The sequence below is a fragment of the Castor canadensis genome, chromosome 8, assembly GCF_047511655.1.
Source record: "Castor canadensis chromosome 8, mCasCan1.hap1v2, whole genome shotgun sequence".
Classification (NCBI taxonomy): domain Eukaryota; kingdom Metazoa; phylum Chordata; class Mammalia; order Rodentia; family Castoridae; genus Castor; species Castor canadensis.
This window is the reverse complement of record NC_133393.1, coordinates 110,695,678-110,721,509: the sequence shown is the minus strand read 5'-3', so window position 1 is coordinate 110,721,509 and position 25,832 is coordinate 110,695,678. Positions and strand designations below refer to the sequence as shown.

At 35.9% G+C, this 25,832-nt stretch overlaps 1 protein-coding gene and 1 non-coding gene across 6 annotated transcripts in view; one reads left to right on the top strand and one right to left on the bottom strand.

The window, feature by feature from the left end:
* Ptprr (protein tyrosine phosphatase receptor type R) overlaps positions 1–25,832 on the top strand; it is a 253,736-nt gene that overhangs the window by 189,489 nt on the left and 38,415 nt on the right. For all 5 annotated transcript variants that reach the window (XM_074083915.1, XM_074083916.1, XM_074083917.1 and 2 more), the window contains 2 exons: positions 17,108–17,294; positions 20,363–20,447. In XM_074083915.1, coding sequence (XP_073940016.1) covers positions 17,108–17,294; positions 20,363–20,447 — 272 coding nt within the window. The remainder of the gene's footprint in view (positions 1–17,107; positions 17,295–20,362; positions 20,448–25,832) is intronic.
* On the bottom strand, positions 18,161–18,233 carry LOC141410661 (small nucleolar RNA SNORD5). The gene has a single exon (XR_012435486.1). It is a non-coding gene; the product is annotated as a small nucleolar RNA SNORD5 (small nucleolar RNA).

The following is a 25,832-nucleotide window of genomic DNA, read 5'->3' as shown; positions in this document are numbered from 1 at the left end:
TTACTACTTGATCTATGGTGACTTCATTCTTTCTATCTTTATAGAGTTACCTGTTGTAGGCATTTCATATAAATGTAATCATACAATGTGTGGTATTTTGTGTCTGGCTTATTTTGTTTAACATGCTTCAAGGGTCTTTCATGTTGTAGCATCTATCAGCACTCTTTTCCTTTTCATGGCACATTATATTTTATTATATGGATATGCCATTTATCCACTTAAGAAGTGATGGATATTTTGGATTGTTTCTACTTTGAGCTATTATGAATTACTCTGTTATAAACATTTGTGTACAAGTTTTTGAGTGAACAAATATTTTCATTTGGAAACCATGGAATTATTGGGTCACAAGGTAACTCTAGGCTTAACTTTTTGAAGCACAACTAAATATTTTTCCCAAGTGGCTGGACCATTTTAAATTCCCAGCAGAAAAGTGTAAGAGTTCAAAATTCTCCATCCTCATGAATATTTATTGTCAATCTTTTGATTATAGCCTTCTTAGTGAGTGTGACATAGTATCTCTATGTAGTTTTGACTTTGAATATCTCTTTTCTTATTTCTGAATTCTCAATTCTATCCCATTGATCTATATGTCTATCTTTATATTTTTATACCTATTGTTTATCTTTTATACCTATTGTATTTGTTAGTGTAACTTTGTAGGACATTTTGAACTCAGAAATGTGAGTCCTCCATCTTTGTTCTTTTTCAAAATTATTTTGGCTATTTTAAGTTCCTTGCATTTCCATGGGGATTTTAGGATGAGCTTGTCAATTTTTGCAAAAAACAAAAGAAAAAAAAAAAAGCCAGCTGGGATTTTGACAGGGATTGAGCTGAATCTATACATCAGTTTCAGAGAATATTGCCATCTTAAAAATATTAAGTCTTTCAAGACGTCAGCATTATACCTCCTTCCATTTATTTAGGTCCTCTTTCATTTGTTTCAATGATGTTTCTTGGTTCTCAGTGTATACATCTTGATATCTTGCACTTTCTACAAAATTTATTCCTAAATATTGTATTCTTTTTAATGATATTGTAAACAGAATGATTTTCTCAATTTAATTTTGCAATTATTCATTGATAGTTAACAGAAATGCAGCTGATTATACTTATCTTGATATTTTATCATGCAACCTTATGGAATTTGATTATTACTTCTTTTTTGTGTGTGTGGTGCTAGGGTTTGAACTCAAGGCCTACACCTTGAACCATTCCACTAGCCCTTTTTTTGTGATGGTTTTTTCGAGATATAGTCTCATGAATTATTTGCCTGGGCTGGCTTTGAACCACAATCCTCTTGATCTCTGCCTCCTCAGTAGCTAGGATTATAGGTGTGAGTCACTGGTGCCCAGCCTGATTATTACTTCTAAGAATTATGTGGGTTACTTGGAGTTTCCTGAATATGAAATCATGTAAACACAGTTTTACTTCTTCCTTTCCAATCTGGAGTCTGCAATTTGTTTTGTTTCATTTTCTTGTCTAAAAACTCTAGCTAGAACCTCTAGTATAATACAGAAAAGATGTGGGAAGAGCAGGTTTCTTTGTCTTAGATGGACAGCATTGAATCTTCCACCATTAAGTGTAATGTTAGCTGTAGAGTGACATGAATTCTATCAGGTTGAGGAAGTTTCCTTCTACTACCAGTTTGTTGAATACCCCCTACCACACCCACATGCTCAGGGTTCAACCAGGGCCTTCTGATGCTGGACAAGTGATCTACCACTTGAGCTACACTCCAGCCCAATAGAGTGTTTTTATCATGAAAAAAATGTTGGTTTTTTCTGATGATTCACATTTTAGCTGAATTCTATGGATAATTATAATCATGTGTATCATTTCTGCTCTTGAAAGTAAATGAATATATTTTATTTAGCTCTAATGGTCAGTACTAAAAGAGTTCTTTGGTAATTTGTTGTGTAAGCAGACATGTAGTTAATTGTATTGAGCTACTTAAAAAATACTGTGTGTGTGTTCATGTTTACATATAAATTAGCTGAATGTCAAAGAAAGATTTCTCATTTCAGAAAGATTGGTTTTTTTTAATTGAGACTTAATGTTTCTTCAGCATCATATTTCTCTTAACTAATTATATGAACTAGGAAAATCTAAACTTGGGAACTGAAATTAGAACTATCATCACTTTAGTCTTTTCTCAAAAGGGAAACAGCCTCCTCACCATGACTGACAGTCAAAACAATACCAAATGCCAGAAGAAAAGGAGCAAAACTTAATCATACTTGGTTACAAACCAAAACACTACTTTTTTTTCTTGTGTTTGAACAAAATCACCAAAGGTCTTTAGGATGTTAGTGCTCAGACTTCATTGATTGTAACAAGACTTAAATGAAATCTCAACTATAGTATTTACTATAGCTACATAAGATTGGCTTCTTCACTTAAATTTTAAAACTCTTATCTAACATGATGCCTCAATTTCTCTGTTTGGAAAAGGATTGGTGAAGCCATCAGAGCACAGAAATAGTACATGGTATTACCCTAACCAATTTATTTGCAATCATCAGTCTATGAGCTAACACAAGTATTGTTTGTCTTCTACAAAGGGGTGATTGAAGACAAAGTCTTGCTTTGAAGGAGTTCATACTTTAAAGCAAATCATTTCTAGTGAGCATGAAATGTATTAGAGATGTATTAGTGAAAATGCTCTGAGGAGTCTGTCTTCATGCTTCTTCCATACATGTGTTCAGTGGCTTTTCAGAGATTTTGAATTAGTTTTTAAAACATCTTAACTGAAAAATAATCATGGAAATGCACCAATATGTAGGTACAAGGATGTGTGCTACAATTTTGTTTTGTACCAATGAAAAGTTCAAAAAAGTTCAAAAAAAGTTGTTTGAGCAACAGCTTCTTGCTCAAAAATGAGATATTGGTTAGACAAGTAATGGTACATCCACACAATGGAATACTATAGTGTTAAAAATAGTGGCCTATAAGCCTACCTAATTCAGAGGCTGAGATTGGGAGGATCATAGTTCAAGGCTAGTCTGGGCAAATAGTTTCTGAAACCTCATGTCCAAAATTAACAGAGCAAAATGGACTGGAGGTGTGGCTCAAGTGGCAAAGTGCCTGCTTTGCAAGTGCAAAGCCCTGAGTCCAAACCCCAGTTCCACCAAAAAAATAAATAAATGAAATAAGTAAAAATGGTATTTGGAAAAACCTGAGACATGAAAAGACATTCGTCATATATTTAATTCATTTAGAAAGGAAGTCATAAAAGAATATGCTGAGTAATAGTCATAAAGAGTTGAAGGACATGAACAGAAAACGTTACTAGCACTTATTCTAAGTACTGTGATTATGGGATATTTTTCTTTCTATCCATTTTTTTTTTAGTTTTTCTCCAGTGAACATATCTTATTTTGAATCAGGAAAATGTTGTCAATTATAAAGATATGAGATATAAATTTTAATTGTATGAAGTATAAAAAATGCTTCCAACTTAGGTGACCATTGACTTTGCCTATATAACACTGCATTAATCACTATTTTCTCCAGCCTTGCTTTCTTCAAATATTGATTAGTATATGCCCATGTGGCGTACATAGCCATGTATGCATAGTGAATAAGAATCACATTATCATCCTTCATCATTGTCATCCTTCACAAATGTGTACTATGTGCAAGATACTATAGGCTGGAAAAATTCACATATTTTTGCTTCCTCACCTTTTATAATGTGAATCAACCCTATGACTTCAATTATCCCCAATAAGGCCCAATTATCCTCCTGAGGCCCAATAAGTTTAAATTGCAAAGCATTGATTTAAGCTCAGATTCTAAGGTCAGTACTTATAGAACAATGTAAAAAATTCAATGCATGTTTATTTTTAGGTGATTGTTTTCATTCTTATTTTTAAATAATAAAACAACGGTGTAGTAAATTTTGCCGTGTCCTATACACATATAAAAAGTCAGCTACCATTGTTAAATATCAGAGCCTTTTATACAATCACTCTTTTAAGTAAAAACATTTCACCTAGTGAAGTAGATGCTTGCATATAGAGAAATGAATCATTTCCCCCTAAAACTGTTCTCCACATTATAGAATTTTCTTTTCGCTTCCAAGTAAAATTCATTCATCATCTCCCTGGTCCCATGCCTGGTATCTTTTATACCTATTATCATTTCTCCCCTGCAGGATTTCCTTTGGGAAATTTTATTGCAAATGTTCAAATACATAACCATTTATTTCAGCTTCTAGAAATCCCTAACACTGCATTTATGTCACAATTTAACTTTCTTAGTGCTCTGTATCTTTTTCCTTTTATAAATTTCACCCTCTCATCGGCCAAGTGATCCAGAAAGAAGGTACTACATATAATTTGTTTGAAAGTAAAGAGGTAGAAACTGCATGCTATTAATTAAATACTATGCCCCTAGAACTTAAAAGTCATAGAATTGGAAGTTAAAAGGAGTACAGCGTCCAGCCAGTCTACATAGAGTAAAGGAATTCCATCTCTCCATTTTATGGGGTTTTCTCCTTTGTTATCCAGATAAGGAAGATTTCTTTCTGTCTTTTTTTTTTTTTTCTTCTTAATTAAGCTTCTCTTAGAAAGCTAAATTGAGCAGAATTAAGAAAGCAATACAAGTTGGGGTCAGGAGAGTTCAAGCTCACCTTTTATAGTCATGTCAAGATCATCAGGTTTGTGGTCATTATAACATGCAAGGAAGAAAGTTTGGACTCATTTTCAGCCATAGAGAGAAGGTCAGTGTTAAAGTTCTATTTCTTACCATCTAGGTTTAGGTGTATATATTAATGAAGACAGCACTGGGCAAATTATATACTTTTTAATGAAGTACAATGAAAAACAAGCTCTCTCAAAGGTCAAATAAGCTTGTATCCATTCTGTATTAAATTCTTACAGTCTTTAAAAAGTATGTTTTTCTGTTCTTATTTCAAAAGTACCCTAAAAATAACAGTGGCCACCATTTCTCATTGAATGCAATTTCATCATCCAGTAATCTGAAAAGTACATCTTCCAAGACTACAGGCACAATGATCATTTATTTCATTTTGTTTGTTCCCTTTTCTATTTTCAATTGGGTACTAGATGAAGTGCCATGCTTGAAGTCACAGTTCTCAGTGGCCAAGTGCACTAAATTCTGCTTCTAACATCCAGTGTTATGACCTCACCTATTAACAAAGTACACGCCTGGCTTTGAGTCCTTGCAACACTCACTTGCAGTGCTCTTGTATTTTTAGATATACTTTCTTCCCACCTCTTCGTCATTAGGAACTGTGGTGCAAAATTGAACAATTTCAACCGAGTTGTTTATATTCTCTTGCTGAACTGGGTGTGTGGTTCTGGCCCATAATATTTATAAATGTTTTCCTTTTTACTTAATTGTAATTAACACACTGCTCATTGCATTCCTTTTACCTTTCCTTAAGAATTTGCTTTTTCCTTCAATTGTTTGCATTGGTATCTTTTGAATTTCCTCCCTCTTATTTATTTTTTGGCATAAATAATAATTGGTGCAACAGCAGGAGCTTGATAAAGCTTTTTGTTATATTCACTTTTGTCCAACAGCAATCATGAGGTATAAAAAAGGCTAAACTATTTGTCCATAGTTACACAACATAGAAGCAATGGTTACAATTGCTTCCACACTTTGCTTTTAATAAAGGTCTAGGTCTCCTGTTGTTTTTCTATTGACTTTTTCCCTCTCAAAAACAAACAAAGGAAGAAACAAACAAAAAGCCCCACTAAATTTCAAGGAGAATTCCTATGTATTAAATCATTGTCACAAACTACAAAAGAAAAGATTAGTGTGCTTGATCAAATGTAAGCAAAAATTTTAAATAATTTTTAGGGTTTTAAGGCAATAGCAAACAGTGTATGTACAACAGCTAAGTCTGAGAAACAACTGATATCACATATAGACATCATAGTAATCAATATTAAATGTATTAATGCCACAATATAAAAACTAAGGAAGAGTCTGAACAGACAATTCTCAACGGTAAGAATGTACATTTAATTAATAAAAATATATTTATTCTCATCTGCAACCAAAGAAATAAAAATTAGAGTAAGTCACTGCATTTCTCCCTATAAAATAGAAAAATTTTAAAGTAAATTTAGATGCTAGTGAAGAACATGTAAAAATGAGTTTAATTTCTTTTTAAAACTTTTAAATTTACAAATTTCCATCCATTATTTTTGTAATGAAATGAATTAAATGTGTACAATCTCTTCTTTCTAAGCACAAGATATGACTAAGTCTCCAAATATTTTAATAAGTTGATTCTACTGATTAGATTTCCTAATGTTGCCATAGTTCAATAAATCTAAATATAGCTTGTTCCTTGAAAATAAAAATGTAATAGAAGCAGAGATTTTTCCAAGTTAATGACACCCTACCATCATATTTCAGGGCCAGGACAGGAGAGCACTCACCATGATCAACAGCCTGTGCAAGTTTAAGTCCGAGATTGAACTTAGAGACATTGTCTGAAGCACTGAGGTGAAGTGCTCTGGACTTGTTTAGGGTTCAGGAGAAATGGATTTGCTATAATAAAGGGCAAATAGGTTATCAAGAAGGATGTATTTTTCTTTAGAAATGAATGTGTAGATTATACCCATTGATTTCAAACCACTAAAATTAATCTCAGTAAGAACAGTTTTTAAGTTTTGTGAAGAAATCCTAAAAGAGATCCCTTAGAAAAAAGCAAAAGGTGAAAATTAAGTAGGATTTTGTTCACTGTTACCCAAATTTAAAAATACCAAAGCATTCCCTTTTATAAGCAATTTTCTTATACTATTCTTTTTAATAACCCTCCAAGGTGGTACATTTAATTATTTGCTTCATAAAAGAGGAGAAAACTGAGATGCAATGAGGGTAAACAGATTCACCAAAGGACCATCACGAGGACATGGAAACACAGGATTTGAGCCCAGACAAATATGGCTGTAAAAACAAAGTTTGCACTTAAATACTGTTCTACCTCCTCACTGCACTTCAGTAATCTTGAATCCCCAAACCCCAAATAATTGCCTCCCAATTCCATGTAGGGCATGATTGGTCTAATATCTGCCTACCATACTCTTGCTTTGGGAGGCAAAGCAGAAAGAACATGGGTTTTAAATTCTAACTTGGATCAAATCTTTGTTCCACTATTGTGTTTTGAAGTTGGATATTTCTTCACCTGTGAAAGGGGGGAAGTAATACCTCAGAAAACTGCCATGAGCATTGAGATAACATATGTGAAAGTGCTTAGAACACTACTTGGCAGATAATAGATACTTAACAAACGTTCGCTTCCTCTCTTCCTTCCTTTGCCAGACAAAAGTCATTCTTACTAAGTTGGTTTACATTCTGTGGAATCCTTAGAAAACTTGCTCACTAAAGCAAATGGACTTTGGATGGGACATCTGAGAGACTTTTAATCTTCTATGTGTGACACTGCAGGAAGCCAAAACAGAAGTTGATATGCATTTTGACCCTCTTTCTTACATTTGGGTCTTGTAGTTTCTATAACTCTTGCCTCTGTCATCTCTCCTGCACAATCCCATCTCCCAGGTCCAATTTACATTTTTACACAACTAAACTCCAGCTTAAACTGCTTTTCTGCTTATCCTTTCTCAAAGTTGTCTTATCATTTTCTTCTCCCACACTTCTTCTCCTCCCATGCTATTACTCTGAGATAACCTTCTGCCAAAAATTTATCTGTTGAATCTCTTACTTTCAGGGCCCAACTCAAATGATTCCTTCTTCATACATCTGCTCTGACCACCTTGAATGGAAGAGACTTGGTCACTTACTATACTTGTGTGGCTCTGCGGGTCACTCCATTGACAGATTGTAGGCACGTTTGTCTCTTGAGGTGGACAACTGAATAGAGTTAAGGTTTAAATGGCATGTGATTAGAAATTCCTGAAACAGCATCTCCCGAGTCCTTACTAAGGTATCTATGAAACCAACAAACAGTCCCAATCTCTCAAATGCACTAGATCTCAGACAGACAAACAAACCATTATGAGAATCAGGAAGGATTTTCCATGAAATTAAAGGCCAGTAAAACTGGATTGAAGAATTTAAAAAACAGCTTTCCCACTAAAAATAGATTAAAAGACTTGATGTGAAAGTAGAACCATTGTTTGCTTCTTCTCAACTACTTGCCTCCTGCTCAGAAACAGAAGAAACCCTGTCAACTACCACCAACAGCCAAAAATTAAAAAAAAAAAAAAGGGGGGGAGGGGGACACACATCTCTGTCAGATAAGCATTTTTTTTACAGAGCATCCAGAATACCATCCCCTAATTCCTGACCCAGTGATCCAAGAGTTAAGAATAATAAGAGGAGAAAATGTCTTTCAGGAACCAAGTCAATATCAATTTATTAAGAGTCAGATGTGAGACAAAATATAAAATTAATGGGAAAGAGATAAATATTATTATGGCCACTAATGTAGTGGCCAAAATACATAAGGTAAAAATTATTAGAAATTAATGAATAATAAGGGGCTGGTGGAGTGACTCAAGTAGTAGAGTGCCTGCCTAGCATGTCCAAGGCCCTGAGTTCAAACCCCAGTACCAACCCCCTTCAAAAAACCAGAAATTAAGGAAAAATACATGCAATTATTGTGAAAGGCTCATATACTCTGGCTTTGGCAAGTCTAATAGGAAAATAGTAAGGAAAGAAAACACATAATAAAATATTTAGCACTATGTAATAGCATAGTAAATAAGGTGATACATATATATATATGTATATAGGAAGGGGTGTGGGAAAGGAAGGGGCGGGGGGAAGGGAGGAGACATGACCCAAACATTGTATGCACATATGAATAAAAGAAATTTTTAAAAAAAGCAATTGTTCAAAAAAAGTATATATATGTGCATATATATATATATATATATATGTATATGTGTGCATCCAGATAGCACAGTACTTACATATATTCATAACCAACCTAGTTTCCAGCAAAAGCATCTGAGAAATACTAGAAAAATTTATTGTAGTGTTTATCTCAAAGAAACAATCAAGAACCCCCAACTGCTAGAAGTCCAGCCAGTTCTAGCTTCCATGAGCTACAATTAAAATAAGGAAAATAAATGATCAAGCACTTAAATAACCATCAAGTGAAATCAGGAATTAAGACTGTAATCACAAACCACTTAGAGATTAAAAATAACATTGCATATCAAACTATAGAATAACACCAAAGCTGCAACCACAAGCAGATTCATAAGAGGAAAAAACTGATAAAATTTTTGTTCAAGAGGAATTCCAAGATGGCGGCTAGAGGTAGGAAGCAGAAAGCGACCCTCCTATAGTGAAATCTTGGAGAGACGCTGGAGACACACTTTGCAGGCATAATCACCGAGAAAAGGCATAACTTTGACCCCTCCACATCTCCAGCCGGCACAGAGAATCTCCACTTCACGTTAAACGGAGAACCGAGGAGGCCCCCGGGGCCGCCAGTGGCCGGCGCCCATACGGCTTGGGAAGACGCGGACCAGGTGAGCTTCGCGGTACCGCGGTTCCCCCACAGACAAGCCTGGGCCAGAGCAGCATAGCCCCCTGGACAGACTGACGTCCACCCAGGAAAAAAAGAGAAACTGAGTACTAAGCAATAAGAACAGTTAAGACACGCTGGAAAGAGGGTGGGGCGCCCTGAGCACTGAAGATTGGGGGAAGGGACTCCTTCCCGGGACTGTAAATAAACGAGCCGGGCGGGCCGGAGAGGCTCTGGCGAGAGCGGGGCACACCCAGCAACCAGGAGTGGGGACGCTTGTGAGAGGAGGGAAGACCCACTTCCCACGTGAACTGTAAATAAACACACAGGCCTGACAACGCGGGGCAGTGTCGCCTTTCCCAGTGCTTGGAAAGGGAAAAGCCTGTAGCAGAGGCCCCCCTCCCCCGCACAGGAGAACTCTGAGCAAACAAAGCCTGTGGGACCAGGTGAGTGCTAAGCTCACCCCAGAGATCTGCATAAATAACGCCGCCAGCTACAGGCGGAGAGCAGCAGGCAGGCAAGCCACAGTTGCAGATACCACTCTCGGAACTGCCTCCAGACGCTTTTTTTCCTTTTTCTCCCTACCTTTGATGAGAGAACAACCGAATTACACCTGCAAGCTGAAAAACTTACTGAAACTGTATTGCATTTGAACTGGGGACACTTGGTGGGGTTTTTTTTTTTTTTTTTTTAATCCTCTGTGTGTGTGTGAGTGTGTAGTTTTGTTCTACTTTATGCATCCCCTTTGATGAGACAACTACAGAACAACATCTGAGGCACCAACTCCAGGACTGGAGATTGAGACGGACATCCAGATTATTAAGACTGAAACTGCATTGCGTATAAACTAGGAAGTTTTTTTTTTTTTTTTTTAATTTTCTATTTTCCATTTTATTTTAATTCATTTTTATAAATAGATATTACTTTCATATACTTATTTTTTATTTTTTTATCTTTGATTTTCAATCCTCTCTCTGTCTCTCTATTGTCTGTTCAGCTTACTGTCGATTAGTACACTAACACTCCCTGTTTATACCTTTGAAACTCTCTTGTCTGATACCTTCTTCTGCTTTCTCCCTCTTGTCTGTATATTTGTTTTCCCCTTTTCTTTAACTTCTTGCTTTCCATCTCAGCTCACTCTTCCATTCTCAATATTACCATTGTTATTATTACAAGCTAGAAAATACTTAACTGCACACAGTACAGGGACAGTAACACCACCAAGGACAATGACAGGAAGACAGAAAAAACAAGGAAACCAGTTTCCCCACAGCAAAAAATTAGTACAGGAACCAGAAGGGAATGAAGAGAACAGAAACTCAGATCCAGACTCCAACAAAATGAAGATAAACTATGCCAAAGGACCCAATGAAGCCCACAAGAATAATTTAAAAGAAGACATACTACAAGTACTCAATGAGAATTTTATAGAGATGATACTGGATAGGGTCAACCAAAATGTACAGGAGACACTCAAGAAATTCCAAGACAATAAAAATAGAGAATTTGAAAAAGCAAAAGAAGAAATAAAGGAAACCATAGAAGCACTGTATAAACACCAAAGTGAAAGAGAGAACACAATGAATAAATGGATAAATGAACTCAGGACAAAAATAGACAACAATAAAGAAGAAAACAGCCAGGATATGGAAAACCTCAGAAAAAAGAATGAAACAGAACTGCAAAACAAAACGGAAGGCCAATCCAGCAGAATAGAACAAACAGAAGACAGAATCTCAGAACTTGAAGATGAAATGGTAATTAAAGGAAAAACTGAAGAACTATTAATTAAACAACTCAAGACCTGTGAAAAGAAAATGCAAGAACTCACTGACTCCATCAAAAGACCAAACTTGAGAATCATGGGCATCGAAGAAGGAGAAGAGGTGCAAGCGAAGGGAATGCGTAATATATTCAACAAAATAATAACGGAAAATTTCCCAAATCTAGAGAAAGATATTCCCATACACATGCAAGAGGCCTCCAGGACACCAAACAGACCAGATCAAAATAGAACTACTCCACGACATATCATCATTAAAACAACAAGTTCAGAAACTAAGGAAAGAATATTGAAGGCTGTAAGAGAGAAAAAACAAGTAACATACAAAGGTAAACCCATCAAAATCACAGCAGACTTCTCAACAGAAACATTAAAAGCAACAAGAGCGTGGGGTGAGATCTTCCGGGCACTGAATGAAAATAACTTCAACCCCAGGATACTCTACCCAGCAAAGCTATCATTCAAAATAGATGGAGCAATAAAAGTCTTCCATGATAAGCAGAAACTAAAACAATATGTGACCACAAAGCCACCATTACAAAAGATTCTGCAAGGGATCCTGCACACAGAAAGTGACACCCAACTTAACCATGAAAAGGCAGGCAGCACCAAACCACAGGATAAGAAAAAGCAAGACAGTAGAGAGTAACATCAAGTTAGGTACACACAATCAAACCTCCAAACAACTAAGATAACTAAATGGCAGGAATCACCACATACCTATCAGTACTAACACTTAATGTTAATGGACTTAATTCACCCATCAAAAGACACCGTTTGACAAAATGGATTAAAAAAGAAGATCCAACAATTTGTTGCTTACAGGAGACTCATCTCACCGACAGAAATAAGCATATGCTTAGGATGAAAGGCTTGAAGAAGATTTACCAAGCCAATGGCCCCCGAAAACAAGCAGGAGTAGCAATACTTATCTCTGACAAAGTAGACTTCAAACCTACATTGATCAAACGAGATAAAGAAGGACATTCCATACTAATAAAAGGGGAAATAGACCAAAAGGAAATAATAATCATCAATCTGTATGCACCCAATGTCAACGCACCCAGTTTCATCAAACATACCCTGAAAGACCTAAAAACATATATAAACGCCAACACAGTGGTTGTGGGAGACTTTAACACTCCATTAGCATCAATAGATAGGTCATCCAAACAAAAACTCAATAAAGAAATCCAAGATCTAAAATATGCAATAGATCAAGTGGACCTAGTAGATGTCTACAGAACATTTCATCCAACCTCTACACAATATACATTCTTCTCAGCAGCCCATGGAACCTTCTCCAAAATAGATCATATCCTAGGGCACAAAGCAAGCCTCAGCAAATATAAGAAAATAGAAATAATACCATGCATACTATCTGACCACAATGCAGTAAAAGTAGAACTCAACAACAAAAGTAAAGACAAAAAACATGCAAACAGCTGGAAACTAAATAACTCATTACTTAATGAAGAATGGATCATCGATGCAATAAAAGAGGAAATTAAAATGTTCCTGGAAGTCAATGAAAATGAAAACACAACCTACTGGAACCTATGGGACACAGCTAAGGCAGTCTTGAGAGGAAAGTTTATAGCCATGAGTGCATATATTAAAAAGATTGAAAGATCCCAAATCAATGACCTAATGATACATCTCAAACTCCTAGAAAAACAAGAACAAGCAAATCCCAAAACAAATAGAAGGAGAGAAATAATAAAAATAAGAGCTGAAATCAACAAAATAGAAACCAAAAAAACCATACAAAGAATTAATGAAACAAAAAGTTGGTTCTTTGAAAAAATAAACAAGATCGATAGACCCCTGGCAAACCTGACTAAAATGAGGAGAGAAAAAACCCAAATTAGTAGAATCAGGAATGCAAAAGGGGAGATAACAACAAACACCATGGAAGTCCAGGAAATCATCAAAGACTACTTTGAGAACCTATATTCAAATAAATTTGAAAATCTAAAAGAAATGGACAGATTTCTAGATACATATGATCATCCAAAACTGAACCAAGAGGAAATTAATCACCTGAATAGACCTATAACACAGAATGAAATTGAAGTAGCAATCAAGAGTCTCCCCAAAAAGAAAAGTCCAGGACCTGATGGATTCTCTGCTGAATTCTATCAGACCTTTAAAGAAGAACTGATACCAACCCTCCTTAAACTGTTCCATGAAATAGAAAGGGAAGGAAAACTGCCAAACACATTTTATGAAGCCAGTATTACACTTATCCCAAAACCAGGCAAAGACACCTCCAAAAAGGAGAACTATAGGCCAATCTCCCTAATGAACATTGATGCAAAAATCCTCAACAAAATAATGGCAAATCGAATTCAGCAACACATCAAAAAGATTATTCACCACAACCAGGTAGACTTCATCCCAGGGATGCAGGGGTGGTTCAACATACGAAAATCAATAAACGTAATAAACCACATTAACAGAAGCAAAGACAAAAACCACTTGATTATCTCAGTAGATGCAGAAAAAGCCTTTGATAAGATCCAACATCATTTCATGATAAAAGCTCTAAGAAAACTAGGAATAGAAGGAAAGTTCCTCAACATTATAAAAGCTATATATGACAAACCTACAGCCAGCATTATACTTAACGGAGAAAAATTAAAACCATTCCCTCTAAAATCAGGAACCAGACAAGGATGCCCACAATCTCCACTCCTATTCAACATAGTACTGGAATTCCTAGCCAGAGCAATTAGGCAAGAAGAAGGAATAAAAGGAATACAAATAGGTAAAGAAACTGTCAAAATATCCCTATTTGCAGACGACATGATCCTATACCTTAAAGACCCAAAAAACTCTACTCAGAAGCTTCTAGACATCATCAATAGCTATAGCAAGGTAGCAGGATATAAAATCAACATAGAAAAATCATTAGCATTTCTATACACTAACAATGAGCAAACGGAAAAAGAATGTATGAAAACAATTCCATTTACAATAGCCTCAAACAAAATCAAATACCTAAGTGTAAACCTAACAAAAGATGTGAAAGACCTCTACAAGGAAAACTATACACTTCTGAAGAAAGAGATTGAGGAAGACTATAGAAAGTGGAGAGATCTCCCATGCTCATGGATTGGTAGAATCAACATAGTAAAAATGTCGATACTCCCCAAAGTAATCTACATGTTTAATGCAATTCCCATCAAAATTCCAATGACATTCATTAAAGAGATTGAAAAATCTACTGTTAAATTTATATGGAAACACAAGAGGCCACGAATAGCCAAGGCAATACTCAGTCAAAAGAACAATGCAGGAGGTATCACAATACCTGACTTCAAACTATATTACAAAGCAATAACAATAAAAACAGCATGGTACTGGCACAAAAACAGACATGAAGACCAGTGGAACAGAATAGAGGATCCAGATATGAAGCCACACAACTATGAGCAACTTATCTTTGACAAAGGAGCTAAAAATATACGATGGAGAAATAGCAGCCTCTTCAACAAAAACTGCTGGGAAAACTGGTTAGCAGTCTGCAAAAAACTGAAACTAGATCCATGTATATCACCCTATACCAAGATTAACTCAAAATGGATCAAGGATCTTAATATCAGACCCCAAACTCTTAAGTTGATACAAGAAAGAGTAGGAAATACTCTGGAGTTAGTAGGTATAGGTAAGAACTTTCTCAATGAAACCCCAGCAGCACAGCAACTAAGAGATAGCATAGATAAATGGGACCTCATAAAACTAAAAAGCTTCTGTTCATCAAAAGAAATGGTCTCTAAACTGAAGAGAACACCCACAGAGTGGGAGAAAATATTTGCCAATTATACATCAGACAAAGGACTGATAACCAGAATATACAGGGAACTTAAAAAACTAAATTCTCCCAAAACTAATGAACCAATAAAGAAATGGGCAAGTGAACTAAACAGAACTTTCTCAAAAGAAGAAATTCAAATGGCCAAAAAACACATGAAAAAATGCTCACCATCTCTAGCAATAAAGGAAATGCAAATTAAAACCACGCTAAGATTCCACCTCACCCCTGTTAGAATAGCCATCATCAGCAACACCGCCAACAACAGGTGTTGGCGAGGATGCGGGGAAAAAGGAACCCTCTTACACTGTTGGTGGGAATGTAAACTAGTACAACCACTCTGGAAAAAAATTTGGAGGCTACTTAAAAAGCTGGACATCGATCTACCATTTGATCCAGTAATACCACTCTTGGGGATATACCCAAAAGACTGTTACTCCAGAGGCACCTGCACATCCATGTTTATTGCGGCACTATTCACAATAGCCAAGTTATGGAAACAGCCAAGATGCCCCAGCACAGACGAATGGATTAAGAAAATGTGGTATCTATACACAATGGAATTCTATGCAGCCATGAAGAAGAACGAAATGTTATCATTCGCTGGTAAATGGATGGAACTGGAGAACATCATTCTGAGTGAGGTTAGCCTGGCCCAAAAGACCAAAAATCGTATGTTCTCCCTCATATGTGGACATTAGATCAAGGGCAAACACAGCAAGTGGATTGGACTATGAGCACATGATAAACGCGAGAGCACACAAGGGAGGGGTGAGGATAGGTAAGACACCTAAAAAACTAGCTAGCATTTGTTGCCCTTAATGCAGAGAAACTAAAGCAGATACCTTAAAAGCAACTGAGGCCAATAGGAAAAGGGGAACAGGTACTAGAGAAAAGGTTAGATCAAAAAGAATTAACCTAGAAGGTAACACCCACGCACAGGAAATCAATGTGAGTCAATGCCCTGTATAGCTATCCTTATCTCAACCAGCAAAACCCCTTGTTCCTTCCTATTAATGCTTATACTGTCTCTACAACAAAATTAGAGATAAGGGGAAAATAGTTTCTGCTGGGTATTGAGGGGGGGGGAGCGGGAGGGGGTGGAGTGGGTGGTAAGGGAGGGGGTGGGGGCAGGGGGGAGAAATGAACCAAGCCTTGTATGCACATATGAATAATAAAAGAAAAAAAAAAAAAAAAAAAAAGAAATATAAATTGGGGGCTGGTGGAGTGGCTTAAAATAGTAGAGTGCCTGCTTGGCAAGCATGAGGCCCTGAGTTCAAACCCCAGTACCACCAAAAATAAATAGAAAAATAAACAAGCAAATAAAAAAAAAAAAATTTTTGTTCAATAGCTTTATTGGTTGTTTATTCTCAAACTTTTTCATGTTTAAAATGAAACTCTGTCTACATGTCTGTGATCTCCATCTTTTAAGGATTCACCAAGAAGTCACAATATATATAGTAGGATATGCATAGAAACATTTAAAATTTTTAAGCTATGGCAATAATTTGAACTAAAATAGGTATTGCTATTTTTAAGTTTTCATTATGCTTTAGCTGACAAATTAAAACTAAAATTGTATTTATTTATGGTACAGACATAGTGTTTTGAAATATGTATGCATATGCAATGGCTAAAACATTAGGTGACTATTTTTTATATACTTAACTCTCAGATATATGTATAAATAAAAGTTGTTTGTATTACATCTGGTTTCTCAGTTTAAATGTGTTCACTTTTCATAAATTTTTCACTTATATTATTAGGCATCCTATTATTTATGTAACGAGTATACTTATTAACAAATTATAATGCATGTTCTCAACAGAGTAATCTCCAACAATAAATTATCAATTTCCTATAAAGGAACTATGGATAATTTCTATAGTCAATCGAAGTACCAAAAGAAAAAATATATTACTCTGAAGAGCTTACTGAATTGTATGCATGTACAGAAAGATCAATTTGTGTGATCAAAATAATTCATGTGCTGTTTAGATCTAAACATTCTTTTCCCATGTAGACGAGGATCCAATGTGTCTCTTACACTGGACATGAGTAGCTTGGGGAATGTGGAACCCTTTGTGGCTATACCAACACCCCGGGAAAAGGTAGCCATGGAGTACCTGCAGTCAGCCAGTAGAATTCTCACGAGATCACAGCTGAGGGACGTCGTGGCAAGTTCACATTTACTCCAAAGTGAATTCATGGTGAGCCTGCTATTTGTTATTTGTTTTCAGTATCATATGGAAATGACACAGCCCTATACTCAAGTAGCTTACAATCCACAAATGGTTACAGTTCAAAAAGTAAAATGCAATGGTTTTAGATCCCCCTCTGTCATGACAACTGTTCATTAAGTGTTCAAACTACAATGCAATAGCTAAATTGAGGTTGAATACGTAAGAGCTGCCCAGAACACAGTGGCACAAAGGAGCCAGCCAGAGAGGGTGGCATTTCAGGATTAAGAAATAGTCTTGCTGTCCCTATTTGGGAAATTAAATCATTTGGTTTAACTTGAGCATTGAAGTCACTGTGGAAAGCAGCAAAAGTTGAGTCTTTTAAAACACAAGTCTAAATATGTACTTAAGAGTATGGACTTAGTCATGTGTTTTAGAAAGATCACTATCTGAAATGGAAATGTTCCTTAGAAGGGGGCACTTTAGAGACTCTAGAGATAATCCTGTGGAATTAGGTAGGCGGTCTACACTAGGATACGGAAAATGAAAATGGAGAGAATCTATGTCTACAAGAAGTAGGCCTCACTGGATCAGTCAATCAAAAGTAATGGAGAAATCACAGGCAATACCTAGTTTTTGACTTGAGGATCAAGATGCATATGGTGCTTTTGAGTGAAAAAAGGAAAACAGGAGGAAGACCAAATGTGGATTACAAATGATAGTGAGTGCCACTTTAGACTATCAGTATTGCTGGTGATAGCTCCATGTATGACAAGATATGTACACCCAGAGAACAAAGAGTCAGGCTAGCCTTTCTTAGGTCTAACTGCTACCCAAAGAGAACATTCATTTGATAAATTGCTTTGTATCTGAAATCAATTGTACATTTTTTTCAGCTCTGTCAGAATCAAAGTTTTAGTTCATGTCTGTATCATTCAGCAGTTGAACAGTCAAATTCATTATCTGATCAATTGTACATCTTAAGCCATGTTGGTGGAGTTTAGTACACTGATCACCCTATGGCTAGTTGAGATATTTATAACCAAGCTAATGACAAAAGATCTACTACTATTGTCAAAAGTAAAACACAAACATGAAGTTTTAAAAATTAGATTAAAACTAGTCTGTCATCTTTTTATATATGAAAAATGGGATTAAAAAAACTGGCCAATGATCATACAGAGGCATAACCAGTATTCTTTTTTTAGAATAACCAATAGGTCTTTATTTATGAAATAAGCCTTTAGCATACCCACCTCCCTAAAAGGAAAGATGAGGCCAACAAGGAAGATCCAGGAGAGAAACAGTGCCAGATCATGATAGTTTATCAGTGTGTGTCAGAAAAGAATAGATAAAGTGAAAGAGAAGGGAAGGGATAAAAATATTACCTACTTTGTGGCTTCGCCAAAACAGACGATCCTGTTTCAAATTATCTAACGTGAACATGTTTTTTCTATGGAACATTCAATAATTCTGGTTATTTTGGCAACATTTAAAACATTAGGTAGAGTAGAGAATACTATAAATATCTAAGTTAATTAAATTTAATGAAATGATTTTAAAAGGTAATTACTTTTCTCTGTAGACCAACTCTCAAATTCATTATATAGTTTGACTTTTCTCAAGTTGTCAGATTGACAGGAAACTAGTTCAATTTGAATTAATCATGATGATTTCTTTTATTTTAATGAATATTAGACTATTGAGTTACATTTTCCATTGGACAAAGTTAAGTAATGAAAGTAGGAGGTTAATATGATCAAAACATGTTAGATACATATATGACAGTATCATAATAAAACCCATTGTTCTGTACAATTAATGTACACCAATAAGCCAGGTGACTTACACCTATAATCCTAGCTACTCAGGAGGCAGAGATCAGAAAGATTGCGTTTCAAAGCCAGCCCAGGCAAATAGTTCTTGAGACCCTATCTCGAAAAAAAACCCTCACAAAAAAGGGCTGGTGGAGTGGCTAGAGGTGTAGGCCCTGAGTTCAAACCTATATGTGGCTATATGTGTATATGAAATTTTTTATGTTGTACAACCAAATCTTAAAATATTTACTGTGTCCTTTTGGAAATTCTTGCTTATTGTTTCAGTCAGCTAAAGATGCTTACCTTTTTAGGTGTAATGATTTTACATAGATTCGCTTTTTTTTTTTGGTGTGACTCGGGTTTGAACTCAGGGATTTATGCTTGCAAAGCTCGAGCCACACCTCCAGTTCGCATAGCGCCACTTCTATGCTCATTTTTTTCTCTTCAACTATTTGAGCTGTGGTAACATGTACTTTTACTAAGTAAGAATTTATTTTCTTTTTTATCATATTATTGTTGTACTGAGGGTACATTGTGATATTTACAAAAGTTCTTACAATATATCATAGTTGAATTCACCCCCTCCATCATTCTCCTTTATCTCAGTTCTGTCTGCAAGAAGAATTTATATTCTTGTTAAGTGGGAGGAAAAGTGTTTGTATCCCCTTCACCAAAAGTATTTCATTTACAACCACAACTAAAACAATCCAATAAACCATCTCTTATCACACAAAAAAATGTATATCACCATCACTTAAATCAACAAAAATCCTTGTATGTTCACCACTTTGGGAGGGAGATTTTAATTATCCCAAAAGAATCACAATTAATGTTTAAAAAAAAAAAGAATCCATCATAGTGAGATTTTTGGTGCTGAACTTACATAAAGACTTTGAGGAAAATTTAAATACTTTTTAAATTTTTATTGTATTAACATTTACTCACATGTATATACACTATAATACATTGTTTTAAAAATCTATTTTATCAACTGTCTGTGTAATTCCAGCAATTATGTCACAACAAGATTCTTAAAATCTGAGCAAGTGTTTTATGTTCTCTAACAATTACACACAAAATAATACTACTTCTTAGAAGTCAGCTTGACAGGGTGCAGCCCACATGTTTATGAAAGGAAGGGTGTTGGTCAGCCAGAGGTGGTAGTCTGTTGTTTTATAAATGACTTTGAAGTCCATTACCACATAGATCAAATGGCCCCCTATGAAGATTTTCTTTGTGTCAGCATGAGGTACACTAATTTGATATGATTTATTTTTGCAGGAAATACCAATGAATTTTGTGGATCCCAAAGAAATTGACATTCCACGTCATGGAACTAAAAATCGATATAAGACTATTTTGCCAAGTAAGTTTCTTGATTTAATAATTTGCATTGTAGCCGGGCACCAGTGGCTCATGCCTGTTATCCTAGCAACTCAGGAGGCAGAGATCAGAAGGATCACGGTTCAAAGCCAACCCGGGCAAGTTTCAAGACCCTATCTCGAAAAAAACCCTTCACAAAAAAGGGCTGGTGGAGTGGCTTAAGGTGAGTTCAAGTCACAGCATCGCAAATAATAATAATAATAATAATTTCCATTGTAAAGCACAAGTCAAGCCTTCTCCATTCACCTCTGCTTAACCATTTCCTAAACTCACACCACCCACATACATGCCAAGTTTGGAGTTACAGTCACATATCAAGACTAAAAACCATTAGAATTATCTGAAATTAGTGACTTTTCTTGTATTGCTTTTATCACAATGATTAGCACACAATTCCAGTAGATATGTGGTTCTAAAACTTTATTTTGCCACATGTTATAGTCAGTTGACTTTTATAACAAGTGTCAAATAATTCAGTGTAAACACAACTTGATGTCTACATGCAAGAAAAAGGAAGAGGAGAAGTTGAGTCCCATCTCACACTTACTCAACTGATATCAAAACACTTCGAGAAACACCACTGTAAGTTACATTAAGACCAAACTTAGTGAACTAGAAATGTGGCTCAAGTGGTACAGCACCTGCCTTCCAAGCATAAAGCCCTGAGTTCAAACCCCAGTACTGAAAAAAAGAAAAAAAACCCTAAATTTAGCTCCACAAAATTTATCAGTGTTAAACCAGGGACCAGTAAAGAATAAGAAACAGTCTGCTATATCAAGGAGGTCATGGACTAGAGAGGAGATATGTATAAATGACAGTGTTTGGTGTCATAAGAGCCAGAATAGAGCAAGGGCTAAGTGGTATGGGACTACAGAGAGGATAAGTAATGAATTCTGCCTCACGCAGGCAAAAAATTTTTGTGAGAAGAGGGAGCAAGTTCTATCACTAAACAAACAGATATAGTTGGGGTTTTGACCACATCCATAAACATCTCTTGGCTATATAGCTCTGGAAAGATGAAGCCAGAAAAACTTTTTAAAGTATTGGCATTGAAATAGTATTAATTCCATCAGTTCACTCATAAGATAGCAAATAAATTCTCCATATTTGTGGTAATAGCAATACACTAAAATTGAACCTTCAGGAATTGGTTTTAATAGTGTCTGCCAGCTCCTCCTCCTAGTGGAACTGGAAATGTATTGCTAAAGTCACTCCACTGTAACATATTTTTAAATTAGTCTATATAGCTAAATCTATTTTATTAAGATATAGTTGCTGTTGAAAGATATTGTGTGGCTACAAATGGTGAAGAGAGTAAAAGAGTTCTATATAAGAATTCTCATTCTCTCTCTCTCTCCCTTCCTCCTTCTCTTACTCTCCATCTCTCTCCTTCTCCCTCTCTCTCCTTCCTAAAATTTTTATCTAAAAGACACCAAATACAAAGTAATCTGAGCACATGCATCTGTTAAAATTATTACATATCATCTAATTTTAGAAGGACTTAGAAATTATTAGGATTATTTCAAAGTTCAGCCTGCTCTACTTCCTGCCCAGATGATATCAGACAACTGGTTCATAGTCCTTTGTCAGCTTTTCCATTCCCAGAACTGGGTGGACTGCTGGAACCAGGACACCTGTGCTGACAACTCATGTTGCAAATGATGGATTTTCTGTTGAAAAATATCTATAGCCTGAAGACCCCACCCACCCCTGTTGCACAAAATATAATTAGGGAATACTGTTTGGAAAAATCACACTATTGGTTGAAAATTATCAGAAAAGATGGGAATGAACACAAAGCTGTTCTTTACAGTTTATTTATTTACATAAATTGATGATTAGCAAATTATCAAGATTTTAAATAGTATAATGTGTTTTATTGTCTTAACACATAATAAATTCCTCTTAGGTTTAAATGCTTACCTGTGGTGGCATGCACCTGTAATCCCAGTACTTGGGAGGTGGATACAGAAGGATAATAGGTTCAAGGCCAACACAGGCTACCTAGAGAGTTCCAGGCCAGCCTGGGCTATTTAGCAAAATTCTGTCTCAAAAAATAGAAAAATTAAAAAAACTTTCCCAGCTTGTATATAATAGTAAGGCTATATAATTTAAGGAATGTTTTGCAGCAGACCTATCGATAACCAAGAGTCAATTAAATTTAACTGCTTCTCTGAGGAGAATGTCAGTTTAGATCAGAATGTCCTAAATAGGAGATAAAAATGCTAAAATGAAGTTTGAATCAAATTATCTAGCAGCAAAACAATATTAGTGATAAAAATATGTCCACATAAAGACCAGGCACAGGAGGTAGAAATCAAAAGTCCAGCAGCTTGAGGCTAGCCTGGGCAAAAGTTAGCAAGATCCCCAACTCAAGAAAGCACATATGTAATCCCAGCTAAGCAGGAAGCATAGATAAGAGGTTGGTGATCTGAGGCCAGCCTGGGCAAAAACTTGAGACCCTAGCTGAAAAATAACAAAAAGCAAAAATTACTGGAAGCATAGCTCAAATTGTACAAAACTTAAGAGTATTTCCTACTCTGACAAAAACATTCACAATTGCTGCATACTACTTATTCTTCCTTTATCATGCCTTTCTTCATCCCTAAAAAAAACAGTGATAATAATACTATCCCACAAAACTATTGGGAAAATTAAATGATTGTATAGACAAAATGAGTAGCAACTTCCAACTCATAGTAAAAAAAAAAAAATACTAATTTCTCATTTCCCTCCCTATTTAATGATGCTGGCTCAATCATTAACCCTAGAATAAATACCAGAAAATAAAAATACCTTTTCTATAGAGAAGGGTTCACAGGTTTCAAGAGCAGAGTACTCATGAGTCTTATTTTTCTCTTCTATTTCTCATGTTGTTCTTAAAATGAGTTTCCATGTGACCACCATGCTGCACTGCTGAGTTCAGCACTCAACAATGATGGTAGATATCCTGCATATCTGCCATGAAACATGTGGGGTGCTTGAGCACTTGAAACTATTTCAACTGTGCAGCTGCTCTCTAAATTTCATTTTGTTTACGTTAACTGAAATTTAATTAGCTGCATGTGGCTAGTGACGGGTTTATTGGAGGCCTGGAGTCCTCTCTCTTTTGCGTTGAATTTGAAGTTGATTCTTGATTTGCCTTGAAGGTATAGCCAATTCCTGCCCTTCTTGTCCATCCTAGCCTATGAAACCCATTCCATTCTTCTCATCCCCAGCTTTACCTATCACTATCAGAGATACACTTTTCCCCATCTAATCACTTCTCTTGACTCCTAACCTTAATAACCTTCCTGGAGGGAAAATCTTAAGCACACAAAAGCTTTTGACAAAATCTGATTTGGTGTCAACCAAAATGTCAGGATCTGATATCATTTTTATCTGTTAAACAGAAAACTTAAGATTTCAGCAGGTATTTTAGGGAGATCAGGCTGGGAAAATTTCATAAATGTAGATTTGGTGGAACAAATCCATAATTAGCTCCAATAATGTTGAAAGGAACAAAAAGAAGGAGGAGACAAAAGAGACAAGGAGGAAGGAATTAAGGGAAATGAGAAAGGGAGGGAAGAATAAGAAGGAGAAAAGAAAGAGAGCCAGGCACTGATGACTCATGCCTGTAATCCTAGCTACTTGGGAGGCAGAGATCTGGAGGATCATAGTTCAAGGCCAACCCCAACAAATAACTTGTGAGAATCCTCCCATTTCCAAAACAACCAGAGCAAAGTGGGCAAGAGGTGTGGCTCAAGTGGTAGAGTTCCTGCTTTAGCATGAAGCCCTGTGTTCAAACCTCAGTCCCACCAAAGAAAGAGAGAAAGAGAAGAAGAGAGAAATTAAAAGGGCAGAGCAGAAGAAAGGATAAATAGTATTCACATAATATTTATAGTCATTATTGATACTTCCCAGATATATCATAAATGTTACATTAAATATATTACCTAACAACTCAGACATATTTCTTCAGAAAAAATTATAGTGAATTTGACTAATGTGTATATGTAAATGCATAACATTGATAAAATTATAACAGTAGTGATACAAATGATGATAATGGTAAAATTGCATTAATTTTTTTTAATCAATCCAAGTTAATGTATTAAAAGGCTTTGGTTGGAAATCTACATTTTTAGCTACTCAATTATATCTCATATTCTTGATTTAAAACTAAAAAAGCAAAAAAAATTTTAAATAAAAAGGCACTTGGAAGCTTCAAAATACTTGGAACTTATAAATTACTAACATAAATTTCATTTAGCTTGTCAGGGAACCACTTCTAAGCAGTTTATAGAGTTCCCAGTAAATCATGTACATCACAGGCTTGTAAAAACTGAAGGAAGTGGGCCTCTTTTCAAGACTGAGTGTCTTAAGGCATTTTTGGAACTTCTAATAATCAGTGCATAACAAAAAAGATGAAAGTTTTCTTGTCCTCTTTACTATGAAAAGAAAATCTAGCAAGTCAAAAGCAATGTTTTAACTATTACTAATAGAAATTGATTTTAATATTCAATTCTCTATGAACCACATGCCAAATAGTAATAGTAAAGCCAACAAAAGTGAATTAGCTGGATATGGTGGCACATGTCTATAATTCCAGCACTTTGGGAGGTTGAGAGAGAATGATGGAGAGTTCAAAACCAGCCTGGCCTACATAGTGAGTTGAAGGCCAGCCTGGTAAAACATAGAGAGACCCTGTCTCAAAAAAATAAAAAATAAAATTAATTAAATCCAGCCCCTGCCCTACAGGGTCTTGCCACAGTCCATTGAGGGCAGGCAGAAATTTATGCACTTCAAATATAAGAAGTATTTATTTAACATAAAACTCAAGAGCCCAAGCAAAGTGGATGCCTCATTCTGCCTGGGAAAGTCAGGAGGGTGCAAAAAAGACATTCTATCTACTGATCCCCGAAGACTACGGAAGCTTGCCATACAGAGAACACAGAGGAAGCAATGTTGAGAATCTATGAGAACACGGAATGTTGGGGAGATTGCCGAGATCTGTGGAGCTAAGTTATGTGGGAAACTGACTAGTGATGAGGCCTTGGGAAAAGGTAGTAAGAATCTGCTAAGTAAAGAGTTTGGGTTAGCCAGGTACCAGTAGCTCACACCTATAATCCTAGCTCCTTAGGAGGCAGAGATCAGGAGGATCACTGTTCGAAGCCAACCAGGGCAAATAGTATGTGAGATCCTATCTCGAAAAAACCCTTAATAAAAAATGGCTGGTAAAGTGGCTCAGAGAGTGGCCCCTGAGTTCAAATCCCAGTACTGAAAAAAAAAAGGAAGAAAGAAATCAGTATTATATGTGATTTAGGGCTGTCTGGTCCAATGTGATCACTGCAGGTGTTCTATTGGTGATGCCATAGATCATTGTTGA